General features: G+C 36.5%; 2 protein-coding genes across 2 annotated transcripts; one reads left to right on the forward strand and one right to left on the reverse strand.

The window, feature by feature from the left end:
- Positions 1-5,428: 5,428 nt before the first annotated feature.
- Positions 5,429-5,975, forward strand: LOC133866268 (uncharacterized). Its single transcript, XM_062302798.1, has 2 exons — positions 5,429-5,755; positions 5,925-5,975. The coding sequence occupies exons 1-2, from the start codon at positions 5,429-5,431 to the stop codon at positions 5,973-5,975; spliced, it is 378 nt and encodes a 125-aa protein (XP_062158782.1).
- Positions 5,976-6,971: 996 nt separating this feature from the next.
- LOC133866550 (uncharacterized) lies at positions 6,972-9,853 on the reverse strand. The gene is made up of 2 exons (XM_062303109.1): positions 9,089-9,853; positions 6,972-7,270 (listed from the first exon to the last, which is right to left on the reverse strand). Exon 1 carries the CDS (start codon positions 9,851-9,853, stop codon positions 9,107-9,109), a length of 747 nt encoding a protein of 248 aa, XP_062159093.1. The 3' UTR covers positions 6,972-7,270; positions 9,089-9,106.
- Between the last annotated feature and the right edge of the window lie 4,138 nt (positions 9,854-13,991).

Raw genomic sequence — 13,991 nt, forward strand, 5'->3', positions numbered from 1 at the left:
GAGTAACCTTGGAGGTGGAACTCCATACACAACTTCATAATCCTTATGGAGGTATGCCAACTGGTGTTATACTAGTATTCAGCCCAAGGTAACCAAGACACCCATTGCTTTGGATTATCTTGAGTAAAACATCTCAAGTAGTTCTCCAAGCATTTATTAACAATTTCTGACTGGTCATCCGTTTGTGGGTGGTAACTAGAGCTCATGTCCAAAGAAGTCCCCTGAAGTTTGAAGAATTCTCTCCAGAAAGCACTAGTAAAAGCCGGGTCTCTATCAGAAACAATTGAGATAGGCATCCCATGTAGCTTGAACACTTGAGAGACAAACATTCTAGCCACAGAGATTGCTGTATAGGGATGTGATAAAGCCAAGAAATGAACATACTTTGAAAGGCGGTCTACAGCCACCATAATAACAGATTGGCCTTGAGAAAGTGGCAACCCTTCAATAAATTCCATGGTTATCTGAGACCAAACTCTAGATGGAATGGGAAGCAGTTGTAATAGCCCAGCAGGAAAACTATTCTCATGTTTACTCCTCTAACATACATCACAGCCTCGAATAAAAGATTTCAGATCTTTTCTCATTCCTTTCCAAAAAAAATCATTCTTTGCCCTCTGCAATGTTTTTATCATACCTTGAATGTCCTGAGGTAGGATCAAAATGAACAAAAGAAAGGACTTTATGTTTCAACTAAGGTGATTGCCCCAACAAAATTATGTTTTTATACAACAACAGACGATCCCTGCAAGAATACTTTGTTGTATCCAACTTATGATGCTGCCACTGATTCAATAAGGCTTGTAGCTCCTGGTCAGAGTCATATTGAGCCTTCAACTCCTCAACCCACACTGCTCTAGGAATAGATAACAGGAAGAGAGAGACTTGCACATCACTATCATCACTCTCCTCTTTCCTGGAAAGGGCATCAACAACTTTATTATCTACCCCTTTCTTATATTCGACACTGAAATCATACCCCAATAATTTTGTTAACCATTTCTGCTAAAAAGGTGTGCCAACCTTTTGTTCCAAGAGGACCTTCAAACTTTGTTGGTCAGTTTTGACCACAAAGGATTGACCAAGAAGGTAGGGGCGCCACTTCTGAATAGCTATTACAAGTGCAAACAATTCTTTTTCATACGTTGACATGTGCAATGCTTTGCCTTTAAGGGCCTTGCTAATGTAAGCAATTGGCCTCTTATTCCGCATCAAAACTGCCCATATACCAAACCCGTTGGCATCACATTCTATGATAAAAGTCTGAGAGAAATTTGGCAAAGCCAAGACTGGGGCTTGTGTAATTGCCATCCTGAGAGCTTGAAATGCTTCCTTAGCCTCACATGTCCAGACAAATGCATTTTACTTCAACATTGCTGTCAGCGGAGCAACAATGGAACCATACTGTCTAATAAATTTCATATAGTACTCGGTAAGACCTAAAAAGCCTCTTAAGGACTTGATGCTTTTAGGTAATGGCCAATCAAGGACTGCCTTAATCTTGTTGGGATCAGCACACACCCCATGGTTAGACACAATATGGCCCAAGTAATCCACCTCCTTAACCCCAAACCGGCACTTAGACTTTTTGGCATAAAGCTGGTGCTGCCTAAGCAGTTCTAAAGTCGGCTTTAAATGTCCTAGATGAGCTTCAAAATCCTTACTATAAACTAGTATGTCATCAAAAAATACTAGTATGAACTTTCGAAGATAAGGATTAAAGATATGGTTCATTAAACCTTGAAAAGTGGAGGGAGCATTTGTGAGACCAAATGGCATAACCAAGAACTCATAATGACCTTCATGAGTTATAAATGCAGTCTTAGGAATATCTGAATCCACAACCTGGATTTGATGGTAGCCAGATCTCAAATCCAACTTAGAAAATACTCTAGCCCCCCATAGCTCATCAAGCAATTCATCTATAACAGGAATTGGAAATTTATCTTTAATTGTTACCTTATTCAGTGCTTTGTAATCCATGCACATACGCCATGTGCCATCAGCCTTTCTCACCAACAAAATTGGAGAAGAAAAAGGACTATGACTCAGCCTTATCACTGATGTTTGCAGAAGATCCCTCACTATCTTCTCAATCTCTTCTTTTTGATAGAAGGGATACCTATACAACCGAACTGAAACAGGTGAAATTCCTTCTTGTAGAGTAATGGCATGGTCATGAGACCGAGGTCGAGGCAACCCTTTAGGTTCCTGAAACACATCTTCAAACTGTTACAGCAACTCTTGGAGAGGACCCTGCTGAAAAGAATCTGCAACATCATCTTTCATCACTGTGGAGATCAATTGCAGCCACACTCCTGTACTGTCAACTCTAGACATTTTAAATGAAGTAGCTTCCTCCAAACATAAAGAAGGCCCTTGGTGCATTCCCTGAAGTTGAATGGGCTTGTCCAGGTAAGAAAACTACATGGTCAACTTCCCAAAATCCCATAGGATGGGACCTAAAGTCCTTAGCCATTAGACCCCCAACACTACCTGACAACCTGCTAAAGGAAGGACAAAAAATTCTGCAAAGAATGAAAAATCTTGCAGCTTCAAAGTCACCGCCTGACATTTCCTTGGACTAGGCACTAATTGTCCATTGGCCACTCTAACTTCAACGCCTTTATGCTGTACTAGTTGTAACCCAAGCAAACTCACTAGTTCAACATCCACAAAATTATGAGTACTGCCTGAATCAATCAGCACAGTAACTCTCTGGTACCTCAGAAATCCAATGATCCGCATAGTCTTAAGACTAGGAGATCCCACAATTGCATTCAATGATATTTTTGGGAATTCTTCTAGGAAAAACTCTCCTGGATCCTCTTCCAACTGAGCTATTTCTTGGGAAATTTCTTCCTGACCTCCCTCCAAAGCTTCTAACATAAACAACTAAGGGCTTGCGTAAGTTGCTGCACCTGCACCACAGCCTGATTTGGGTTTCTACCAACAACCCCTTTACCACTCTGGCTTGCTGGAACCCCCGAAGAAGGAACCTGCTTTAAAGAACTCGGCATGATGAGACGAGCAGTAACAACTTTACTGGACTTAGAAAAATGTCCAGAAGTTTGATAGGTCGGCTGAAAAGAGCTTGGAGTTCAAGCAGCCCTGATAGCTTTCTTATGCACCAGAAATGTTTCCTCTTGCATCTTAGCCAAGGCAAATGCATCAATGAGAGTCTTAGGATGAAACATCCTAATCGAAATCCTAATTTGATCTTTCAAACCCCCAAGAAACATGCTGAGCTTGTGAGAATCTGGCAAACCAAAAACCTTGTTAGCCAAGAAATCAAACTGAGTTTTATAATCCTCCAAGACTCCCACTTGTTTCAACTTCGTCAACTCCTCCATTCGGTCATCATAAGAACCCTTCCCGAATCGAATTCTTAGAGATTGTAAAAAATCTCCCCAAGACTTGAGAGCTCCACTAGCTTTCAATTCCTCAAACCAGATTAATGCACGCCCTTCCATATGAAAAGCCGAAATGGACAGCCTTTGTTGATCTGGAGTTCCATGATGGTCAAAGAACTGTGTAGCTCTAATGCACCAAGTTTCCGGTTCCTCGCCTTTAAACTTGGGAAAATCAAATTTCATAGAACTTGTGTGAATGCCATCACTAGAAGTAGCCCCTTCGTGAAAAGAATGAGCTCCAGTATAAGAATTTTGGCCCATCCTACCTCCCATAACGCCTTGATCCATTCCACCATTAGTTGCACCATTATTACCGCCAAGAATACCTTTGCCCACTTCACCATTAGCACGCCCATTAACACCATGAACAGCGCCAAAACCTTGTTGAAGGTGGGGCTCGAATTTCCTTGCTGACTTTGAATTCCAAACAATTGCGCCAGTTGTCTATTATTTTCTTGAATCATGTCTTGCATTCGAACTGTCAAAGAATCCATTTTTGACTTCCTATCAACCTTGTCAGCCTTGCAAATCTCCTACAATTGGGTGACCTGACTGCCTAATTCTTTCACGTCCTTTGGCAACTGTGACTCTTCTGCCATATTTGCTGACCGAGTTTTCATAAGCGTGTCGACAGTGGGCTTTGATACCACTTGTCACAGATTTGTTTCTTCTATGAGAGAAATTGATTGTAACAGGAATAGGGAATAGAATTGTAGAAGAAAAGAAGAAGGAAAGGGATGAAAAGAAGAATGATGAATTGTATTGAATAAGCCGGTTCGAGATGGCAAATCTCCTTAGTTCAATTCAACTCAACAAAATGTCAAAAACTAACTACACAACTGCAATCAACTATATTTATACACAATTGAAACGCAGAAGACTTAAAGCAAAACTATACCTTGAAACAGTAACTGTAGAGCACGTGTGAAACTGAATTATTGGATTCTAACTAGAATACATAATTCATGCCACTCCTCTGCATTTGCCATGTACATTGCCAGCTGCCCCTTCTTGAATCTTCCTTCAGCTTAACTCTCAACCACACGTGTAACAGTTGAATGTGTAGAAACTTGGAATATTTCTTCCATGATGAGGCATATTTGGTCCTTATTTGCTAAGTCTAGATCTATTTAAGTTGCATGGATTTAAATGTATCTTTTGAAGAGGAGGAGTTTTTGGAATGTAAAACTCCCCCAAGACTGCTCATGGACTTGGAGGCAGGGGCGGAGGGAGGAGGGGTCGAGAGGGGTCAAATGCCCCCCCTCAACTCTCAAAAATTACCCATACCCATGGTAGAATTCATCCAGATTTTATGGTTGCCCCCCTTCAGCCACTCATCATGGGGCAAATATTTTTCATGAAGACCGATTGTCACGACTCGCACCATTTTTTCTGTCACTGTAATTAGGTTAGAGTGAAGATGAAGCTGAAGAAAGGTAGAAGACGATACAACTCTTTTAATTTTTTTTTTAAAAAAAAATGCACCGTTTTGATAACTTAAACAATGCAAAACGTGTCGTTTCATTAATGTTGCAAAACTTTCGTTCAAGCTTAACGCCGTTTGTTTTTCTTTTGTAGGTAAGCTTAACGCCGTTTGTTGATTAAAAAAAAAAACTTTAATGCACGTCCACAATACCGTTTGTTGAGAGGCTGAAATCGTTTGAATTAAGAGGCTAGCGCACTAGGAATGAGAATATAAATTGTAATTTACATTTATATTTTTTTAAACAATAATTAAATTTTGTTAAATTATTTATTTATTCCGTTAGTTATATTTTTTAATATTTTTAGTCAATTTTGTTCAACTTTTTTTTTTCATTCATGAAAAAAAAAAAAATCTTGACCCCCTGAACTAAAATCCTGGCTCTGCCACTGCTGGGAGGAAATTACTCAGAATCAGAAATCTTGCTCGAGGCTTTCTTAAGTTTGAAGTGAGAGATGGAAATGGCATTCATTTATGGCATGATGACTGGCACTCTTGTGGCCCTCTTTTTGAGAAATATGGTTTCAAAATTATGTATGACTCTCAGATTAGCATTGATGCTAATGTAGCTTATGTTTTAAGGAATGGAGATTGGTATTGGAAACCTGCTCGGTCTGAAGAGTTAGTCACTATCCAGAGTAGGTTGCCGAAAATTGTTATAGGAGCTTCTGATAATCCGGTTTGGACTGTAGCTCGTAAAGAAACTTATGTGAGTTCAAATACCTGGAATGCTTTGAGGAAGAAGAAATCGGAGGTTAGTTGGTGGCCTCTCATTTGGTTTCCTTATGCAATTCCCAAGCAAGCTTTCTTGATGTGGTTGGCTGTGAGGAACCATCTTGCTACTGGAGATAGGCTCACGGTTTGGGGATAAACAAGAGACACACAGTGTGGTTTCTGCAGGAATGGGATGGAAAGTCACGACCATTTGTTCTTTCGATGCAGTTTTAGTTCCAGAATCTGGAAAAATTGTATGCAAAGATGTATCAATGAAAATCCTGATATTGACCGGTTGAATGTGATGGATACAGGCTGTAGGCAGTGGAAAACAAAGAGAATGTGGGGTGTTCTTTGCAGATTAGTCTTACACTCTGCTGTTTATCACTTGTGGAGAGCAAGAAATGAAATCAAGCACAATGGTCATCCTAAAACCGAAGAGCAGGTGCTGCGTTTGATATACTGGGATGTTCGGTCTCGAATTTCTGGAAAGGGCAGATTCGCAAAAACTAGTGAGAGTGTAAAACTTTGTTTAAACTGGAATATATCGTTTTCTGTTCTGGTTTAATTTTCTTGTTGTTTTGTTTTGTTTGATAGGTGTGAGCTATGTTTTGCTCTGGTGTTGTCCTCTGCTTTGCTAGGACAGTTTTGTTTGTAATGGTTGGTTGTTAGTAAAAAAATTTCTCACTTCTGCATCAAAAATAAAAAATAAAAAATAAAAAAGAAAAAGAAAAGAAAAGAAAGAAGCATGGGTTGAAGGGTTGTTAGTAAAAAAATTTCTCACTTCTGCATCAAAAATAAAAAAAATAAAAAAGAAAAAGAAAAGAAAAGAAAGAAGCATGGGTTGAGGGGTTGTGAACTATCCATAGAAGGTACGTTTTTCAGAATAGACGAACACCCCTAAAGACTTTTAGGAGTGACCAAAGCACATGCACCCACAAGGCTGAGGGATGGTCCTGCCAATCCGAGAACCTTATGGAGTGACCGCTCTTGTTTTTATGGATGGTTGAACACTCCAAAATGATTTTAAGGTGGTTGCGGATTGGACAAACACCTCCTCAAAGGCCGAGTATATAGGTGATTAGGCCACTCCAAAGCTTGAGAGCGTGTTTGGCTATCCAAAAACCTCCAAACGCCTTTAAGAAATGGTCGACCATCTCAAGGATAAAGGGGACAACAACCTCAAAAATAAAAGGGATGGTCAACGACCACCTCGGCCTGGGATGGACAATTATTCCCCCAAAAAAGCTTTTAGAAGTTCATAAACCATCTCTTATCTCTTAGACCCTCATGTTTCATTGGATTCTTTTTCTTCTCCTGAATTAGGGTAATTTGAACATTTTAAGTTTAAAATACGCACGTGTAAGTAACATATATATTCCATATATTCAAATTGTACAAACGGTAGCTTGAAAGTGTCTTACAAACAGTAGTTCAAGGCATTCAATTTAGGCATTTTAATGCTAAACAAGCTAGCAAATGCCATTAGCCATTTTATTTATAGAAATTACTAGTACAAAATTTAAGTACTTAAGTGCTGATATACACATATCCAGGATATCCTGTACCCATAGAATTAAAGAAAATAATAATAAGTCCACAATAATTTTTGTTGAGCGGTCGTACGTAGCTGGTGCATAGCATTCCGCTTAATCCACACCTATCATATTAATAACAATCAAAAGACAAAGTTAGAATAATAATTCATATAATATTATCATAAACAGATTTGGACCTGACATGATTGCTTGCATACCTAGCTATATTTTAAAGTTATTGGTTGGTATAACATTATTATATATATATATTAGAGAAAAGTAAATTGAAAAATAAATGCCCTCATCTGCATGCTTAAATTGAAGATCACCAAAGCCCATAGGGTGAATCAAGAGTTTTTGGAGAAATTTAAATAAGTGCAATTCTAAGAATATAATTATTTTCTTTTCTCATATTCGATCAGTGGCGTGGCCACATGGAGAGGCCTGTATATATGTGCCCTGGTCCCTACAATTCTTTAAAAAAAATTAATGTATAAGAAAGATTTTGGACTCACCGTCATGAAATTGGCCCCTAGGCATGTTTTGTTTTCAGTTAGAAGTTCATATTCATTCTTTCCCCATAAAAGAGCATAGGCTGCAGTTTTAGACACCTTTTTATATTTCTCTCTTTTAATATTAGTGCCGACATGATACGACTTTTTGCACATATTTATGAACTTTTATAGACATATTTTTTGTGATATACATATTGTATGATAAATTATTTCATTTATGTTTTAAATTGTTTTGGTCATATTTTTAGTTCATCCGCCACAATAATGATTTTTTTGGCTCCCCCACTGCTCATATTCCCCATACAAAATTTGTATGCTATTCAAAATTTGTACAAAAGATATAAATGTGATTTATATAACAGATTTTAAAGTTACTGGTTGTTTTAACATTAAAACAAAGCTACGTGGTGGGTACGTAGTTTGAACTCAGCCTTTTATATATATACTATTTATATATAACTATATTTATCATTATTGGTTTTGTTTATTCAATGTAAATATTTAGCATGCAAAATTTGCAATATGAAAATGGTAGGAATCATGATTATTTGATGAGGAAAATGTGGAAATTAAGTAAATTTTATGAAATTATGTAATTCATCTTAGATCACTAGTTTTAGTTACAACTCAACATTTAGGATCATAATCTGATAGTGTCTTAAATTTTAACTATTATTTTTTTGATTAAACAATTCAGACTATGTGACCTTAGGATTTTTTTATTTTATATGCAATGAATTAAAAAAAAAAATGAAAAAGAAGAAGAAGAAGAAGAATATTTCAACATCTAAACCTCAACACATCACATGTGATAAATAAGTCAGATTTAAATAAATTTACAGTATAGCGTTCCGGCCCTCAAATCTAGAGTATGTATCCTTTAACCTTTTAATAGTTAAATAAATAAATAATACAAAAAATGAAGACTCTTGAGGAATTAGTATTAAATTTTAACAGACCCAAATCGCAACAAAATGAGAGCAAACCTAATTCTATCACTACCTCACGCAGTCATGCACTATGAACATAAATAGTGAAGAGAAATGCATTTATTTTCAAAATTGAAAAAAAGAAAAGTGATAGGACTCGCACACCTCTCTTAATTATCAAATAAATTAAATCACCCTATGGAAAATTATATATAAGACTAATAAGAGCAGCATTTCTGGTGCCATGGCAGGAAATTAATATAACTCTTAATCAGGAATTAGTAATCAATTCTAGCAAACCTAAATAAGAGGCTTTTATGACTACCCCATTATAATTTTTTTTTTTTTTAAAAAAAAAAAAAAAAAAAAAAAAAGAAGAGGAAAAAGAAAATTAAGAAAATTAAAAAGAGACTTGTGAGCAAGTACATTTATATTTTACCAATTAAGCATGCATGCATATGTAAACGTATGGTATGAAGAGAGAAAGAGAGCTTACTAGATTCAAATTTGGTGCTCATGGTCCACTTTTCCCAGACCCGGGTTTTCCTTCTCCTCTCGGAATATTTTTCTCAGCTGGATCCGTCGGATCAAGGTAATTCTCAGCCCCGGGTTTTTTTCCTTCAAGCGTCGCAAATGGGTGACAAATAACAGAACACAATCCATCATCTAGAGCTACTTGGTCACTTGGATCCGGACAAACCATTTCACACATCATCATCCCATTAAACAATTTTCCCGTAGTTCTAGCGAGTTTAGGAAATACAGGGAGGTTAGTTACCCGTTTTCGAATTCTATAGAATCCATGATTAACTCGAGGGATTTTAAAAAATTTAGGCAGCTTACGAATCACACCGGCTGGTATGATATCGTTACGTGCTACCCTTTTTCGAATTCCAAAGGTTTCAGGATTAACTTTAGAGATTTTGACATGTTTAGGCTTTTTACGAACCGTATCGGCTGTCATGACCATATCGTTACGTGCAGGGATTGAGAAAAGGCGGCGCGGAGGAGAAGGAGCAAGAGGAAGAAGGGAAAGTGGAAGCGGAGAGCTTGGGACAGATAGAAGGAAATGTTGACGGTGGAAAGGCGCCAGAGAGTCACCAGCACACGCTACACCTAACACAAGCATTATCAGCATCATCTCCAATGTTGTCATCGACATAAATTTTCTTGAACCAATTTTCTCCATAGTGATCCCCTTGATCTCTAGAAAGCTTTCTTGTATATTAATTGGGAGTTGAAATTTTGAGTACAAATCCATTAACTAAGACCTATATATATATGGATCGTGAATTAAGAATACTTTGATTTGAAAATAGATTATTTATTGATACAAATAATATTTTACTGAAATGAATGCCTTTTTTTTTGTTAATTGAAGAGTTGCTTAACTAGGAATTTGGTGAACTATGATGGCCTTTGTAGTGGCTTATAGATAAAGTTATAATTCTTTAATAGACGTATATATATATATATATGAGTTTTGGTAAGATAAAATGCCTATTGGGTAGGTTCATAATTGATTTATTTTTACAAATAAATTTTTCTCAACCAATGTTAAGATTTAAGGAAGAGATGCTAAGGTGATGACAGTGCAACATGTGGAGGCATTGATGTTCCTTGACTTTCTAATATCTGTGAATGTTTCAATTAGATATGTGATTACATTTTAAAATATGTGTGTAATATTATTTTTTTTTTTTATTCTAATGTAGATGTTATTTTTAAATAAAATTGTCTACAGTTAGAGAACTTATCTAAATTTCCCATTGATATATAGTTGTCTCCTTCAAAGGTTAACAAACTTTTCATAGTACCGTAGAACTACAACAAAATTAATTAATTAAATGTCTTTTAACGTACGACAATGCCATATATATATATATATATATATATATATATATATATTAGCTTTTGTCAATAAAAATTACATGCCAATGAACTATTAGCAACAACCTTCCATTGTTGCAAAACAATTAAAAATATATATATATTTATTGGCGGGCAACAACAAGTGACAACACGTCGTTGCAAATAAGGTTTTTTTTTTTTTTTTTTTTTTTTTTTTTTTTTTTTAATGGTTTGGCAACCGCATCCGCATTGTGGCACTGCCAACTAAAATCTTTTTATTACAATTTTTTTCTCTTATATATATATATATATATATATATATATAGGATAATTGCACCGTTGATCCCTGTGGTATACCATAATTATTTTTTACCCCCTATGGTTTAAAAGTGCATGGGAGGTCCCTGTGATATGCAATAATTACGTTTTACTCCCTTGGTCGATTTTTCGTCCACCATTTTGACGGAATTTGTTAGCCCTACACGTCAGCGCCACGTATCGCTAATAAGATGGCGACACGTGTTCATCTTCATAAAAAAAAAATATAAATTTATTAATAAATAAATCTATTTTTTAAAAAAAAAAATTAAAAAAAAAAAAAAAAAAAAAAAAAAAAAAAAAAAGCAAAAAGAAAACTGGCAGGCAAGGGGTGGCTGGGCCACCCCTAGATCTACAAGGGGTGGCCCAGCCACCCCCTTGCCACCTTTTTCCTTTTTTGTTTTTGTTTTTTTTTTTTTTTGAATTTTAATTTAAATTTTTTTTTAAAAAAAATAAGTATTTTTATTTATTTTTTAATAAATTTATATTATTTTATTAAAATGGACATGTCAACGCCACGTGTTGCCAATAAGATGGCGACACGTGGCGCTGACGTGGCATTTAACAGAATCTGTTAAAATTTTTAACAGAATTTGACTGTAGGGATCGATTTGTAACTATTGCATGTCACAGGGACCTTCCATGCACTTTTTAAACCATAGGGAGTGAAAAATAATTATGGCATACCACAGGGACCAACGGTGCAATTATCCCATATATATATATATAGGGAAAACTACACTTTACGCCCAATGTTTCACCACTTTTTTAATTCTGCTTTCAAAGTGAAAAAAATTGCAATGCACGTGGGTTTACCAAGATTCCAAATTTTGCAATGTAGCCATTCTGTTACTTAAGTCCATCCTTTTTTTACATAAATAGACCCACCGGCGACTCATGTGGATTTTTAAGAGCTATTCTTATTGAAATACCCATAAAAAATCATTTTTTTAAAAAAAAATTAAAAAAAAAAAATTAAAAAAAAAAACACAAACAAACAAAAGAATAAAAACAAAAAAAAATAAAAAATAAAAAATAAAAAATAAAAAATAAAAATTGGGTAACATTCTGACCACCCCTCATTCGGCTGGCATGTTGGTGGCGAACCACCCCCATGGCCCATGAGGGTGGTTCGGCCACCCCCATGTGGCTAAAGGGAGTGGCTTTGACCACTCCAAACTCTTATGGGGTGGCTTTGGTAGTGGTGGGTATCAGTTCAGTTCGGTTCGATTAATCGACATAGTTAGTTAATTCATCGATTTTATTTTGCCAATTTATAATTTCAAATTTTTTTATTAAAGTGGTAAAGTCGATTAAAAGGCGATCGGTTAAGTCAGTTAAAAGACAGTCGTTTAAGTTGGTTAAAATCAATTAAAATCGGTTAATGAAACGGCGACGTTTTGACTTAAAAAAAAAAAAGACAAAACGATCAAATGAAATGACGTCGTTTCTATCCAAAGTGTAAGTTTGGTTTAGTCGGTTAAAAGTCAGTTCGGTTCGATTAACCAAAAAAAAAAAAAAAAAAAAAAAATCACCTATACTGACTACCGGACCGAACCTACTTTCGAAATAAAAATGTATACCCACTACTAAAGCGAAATAAGTCAGTAGGCGGTAGTCGAATAATTTGTCCATCTCAAACTCTTAGGGGATCACTTTGGCCACCCCCATTTGGCCTAGGGGTGGCTCAGCCTCCCCCATTCGGCCGCCCTGAGGGTAACGAACCACCCCCATAGCCCATGGGATTGGTTCGGCCACCCCCATGTGGCCAAATGGGAGTGGCTTAGCCACCCCAAACCCTTAGGGGGTGGCCAAAGCCACCCCGATTCAGCTAACCTGGGAGTGGTGAACCAACCCCATGGCCTATAGGGGTGGTTCGGCCACCTTCATGTGGCCAAAATGAGGGTAGCTGGCCACCCCCAAATGGTACAAAAGCCACCCCCAATTTTTATTTTTTTATTTGTTTTATTTTTTTAAAATTTTTTGTTTTTGATTATTTTAAGGGTATTTTTGGAAGAATATCTCTTAAAAACCCACGTGCGTCGTATGTGGGTCTATTTCTGTCAAAAAAGACAGACTTAAGCTCTTAAATTGGAGGCGTTTTAACAAAAACGGCTCCAATTAGAGTTGTTTTCGATAAACCGGCTCCACTCGGAGTCGTTTCGACAAAAACGGCTCAAAAAGATATGTTTTTTTTAGTGCTCATAGGTAATTGGCAATTAAGGATTATCATTTTCATAGGAAACTTGATTTGCTACAGGAGAGTCATTCTTGCCCTTGGTAAATTTGTATCCAAGTGGAAATCCATGGAGTTTATAACACTTCTCCATGGTATGTCCAGTAATTCCACAATGGGAACAAGTAGGACAATCCTTGCGATTTTGATACGCCTTGTTGTTGATGCGATTTTGAAAAAAAGATGCAGTCTCCTGAGAAAGAGAAGACATAGTTTGCTGAAATTGGAAGACTCTTGGACTATTGAGGTGGGAGAAACAATCTTGAAGATCCATCCACATGTCTGCTACAGAGTCTATGTAAATGATGCTAGCTGCTATCTCTTTCAAGACAGAGTTTAGCAACTAGGATAGTACTTTGCAGCGGCACCATGAAAAACTCAGAGGATCAAAATCAGATACGTATGACCGCTTAGGAAGAGTGCCATTGACGAAACCTATCTTGTTCCTTGTTGTCAAGGCCATCACCATTGCTCTCTTCCATGAACTGTAATTGTCACCGGTGAATTATTGTGATACGAGTATAGCCCCAGGACTATCTCTGTGATGAAGAAAAAATGGATTTGAATAATCCATTTATGATACAATAGGAGGCTTTTCAGTTTGGCTAGAAGTCACCATTGATAAATGCTTTAAGAAAAGCCTGAAAAGATATGAAGGAAGAAGAAAGTGATGCAGAAATTTGGAGAAAAAGCTTTGATACCATATTGGAAATTGAAGTTTGGGAAAGAAGAGTTATTCTCATTTTATTACTGAATAATGCAATTGCAAAGTGTATATATAACTAGAGAGAGCTTTAACAAAATTGAAACTAATTCTGTTCTAATCTATTCGAAGTATACAAACTAATTGCCAGCTATACAAAAGTAACTAACTTCAATCTTAGTTCAGTAACTCCACACATGTTTATCTTGCTGATCTGGATATTTTCCTCGTCCGTGATGTCTAATGCTTTGATAGGATCGATCACTTTTCACTTTTGGCTCTTCATGTATG

The sequence above is a fragment of the Alnus glutinosa genome, chromosome 4, assembly GCF_958979055.1.
Source record: "Alnus glutinosa chromosome 4, dhAlnGlut1.1, whole genome shotgun sequence".
Lineage (NCBI taxonomy): Eukaryota > Viridiplantae > Streptophyta > Magnoliopsida > Fagales > Betulaceae > Alnus > Alnus glutinosa.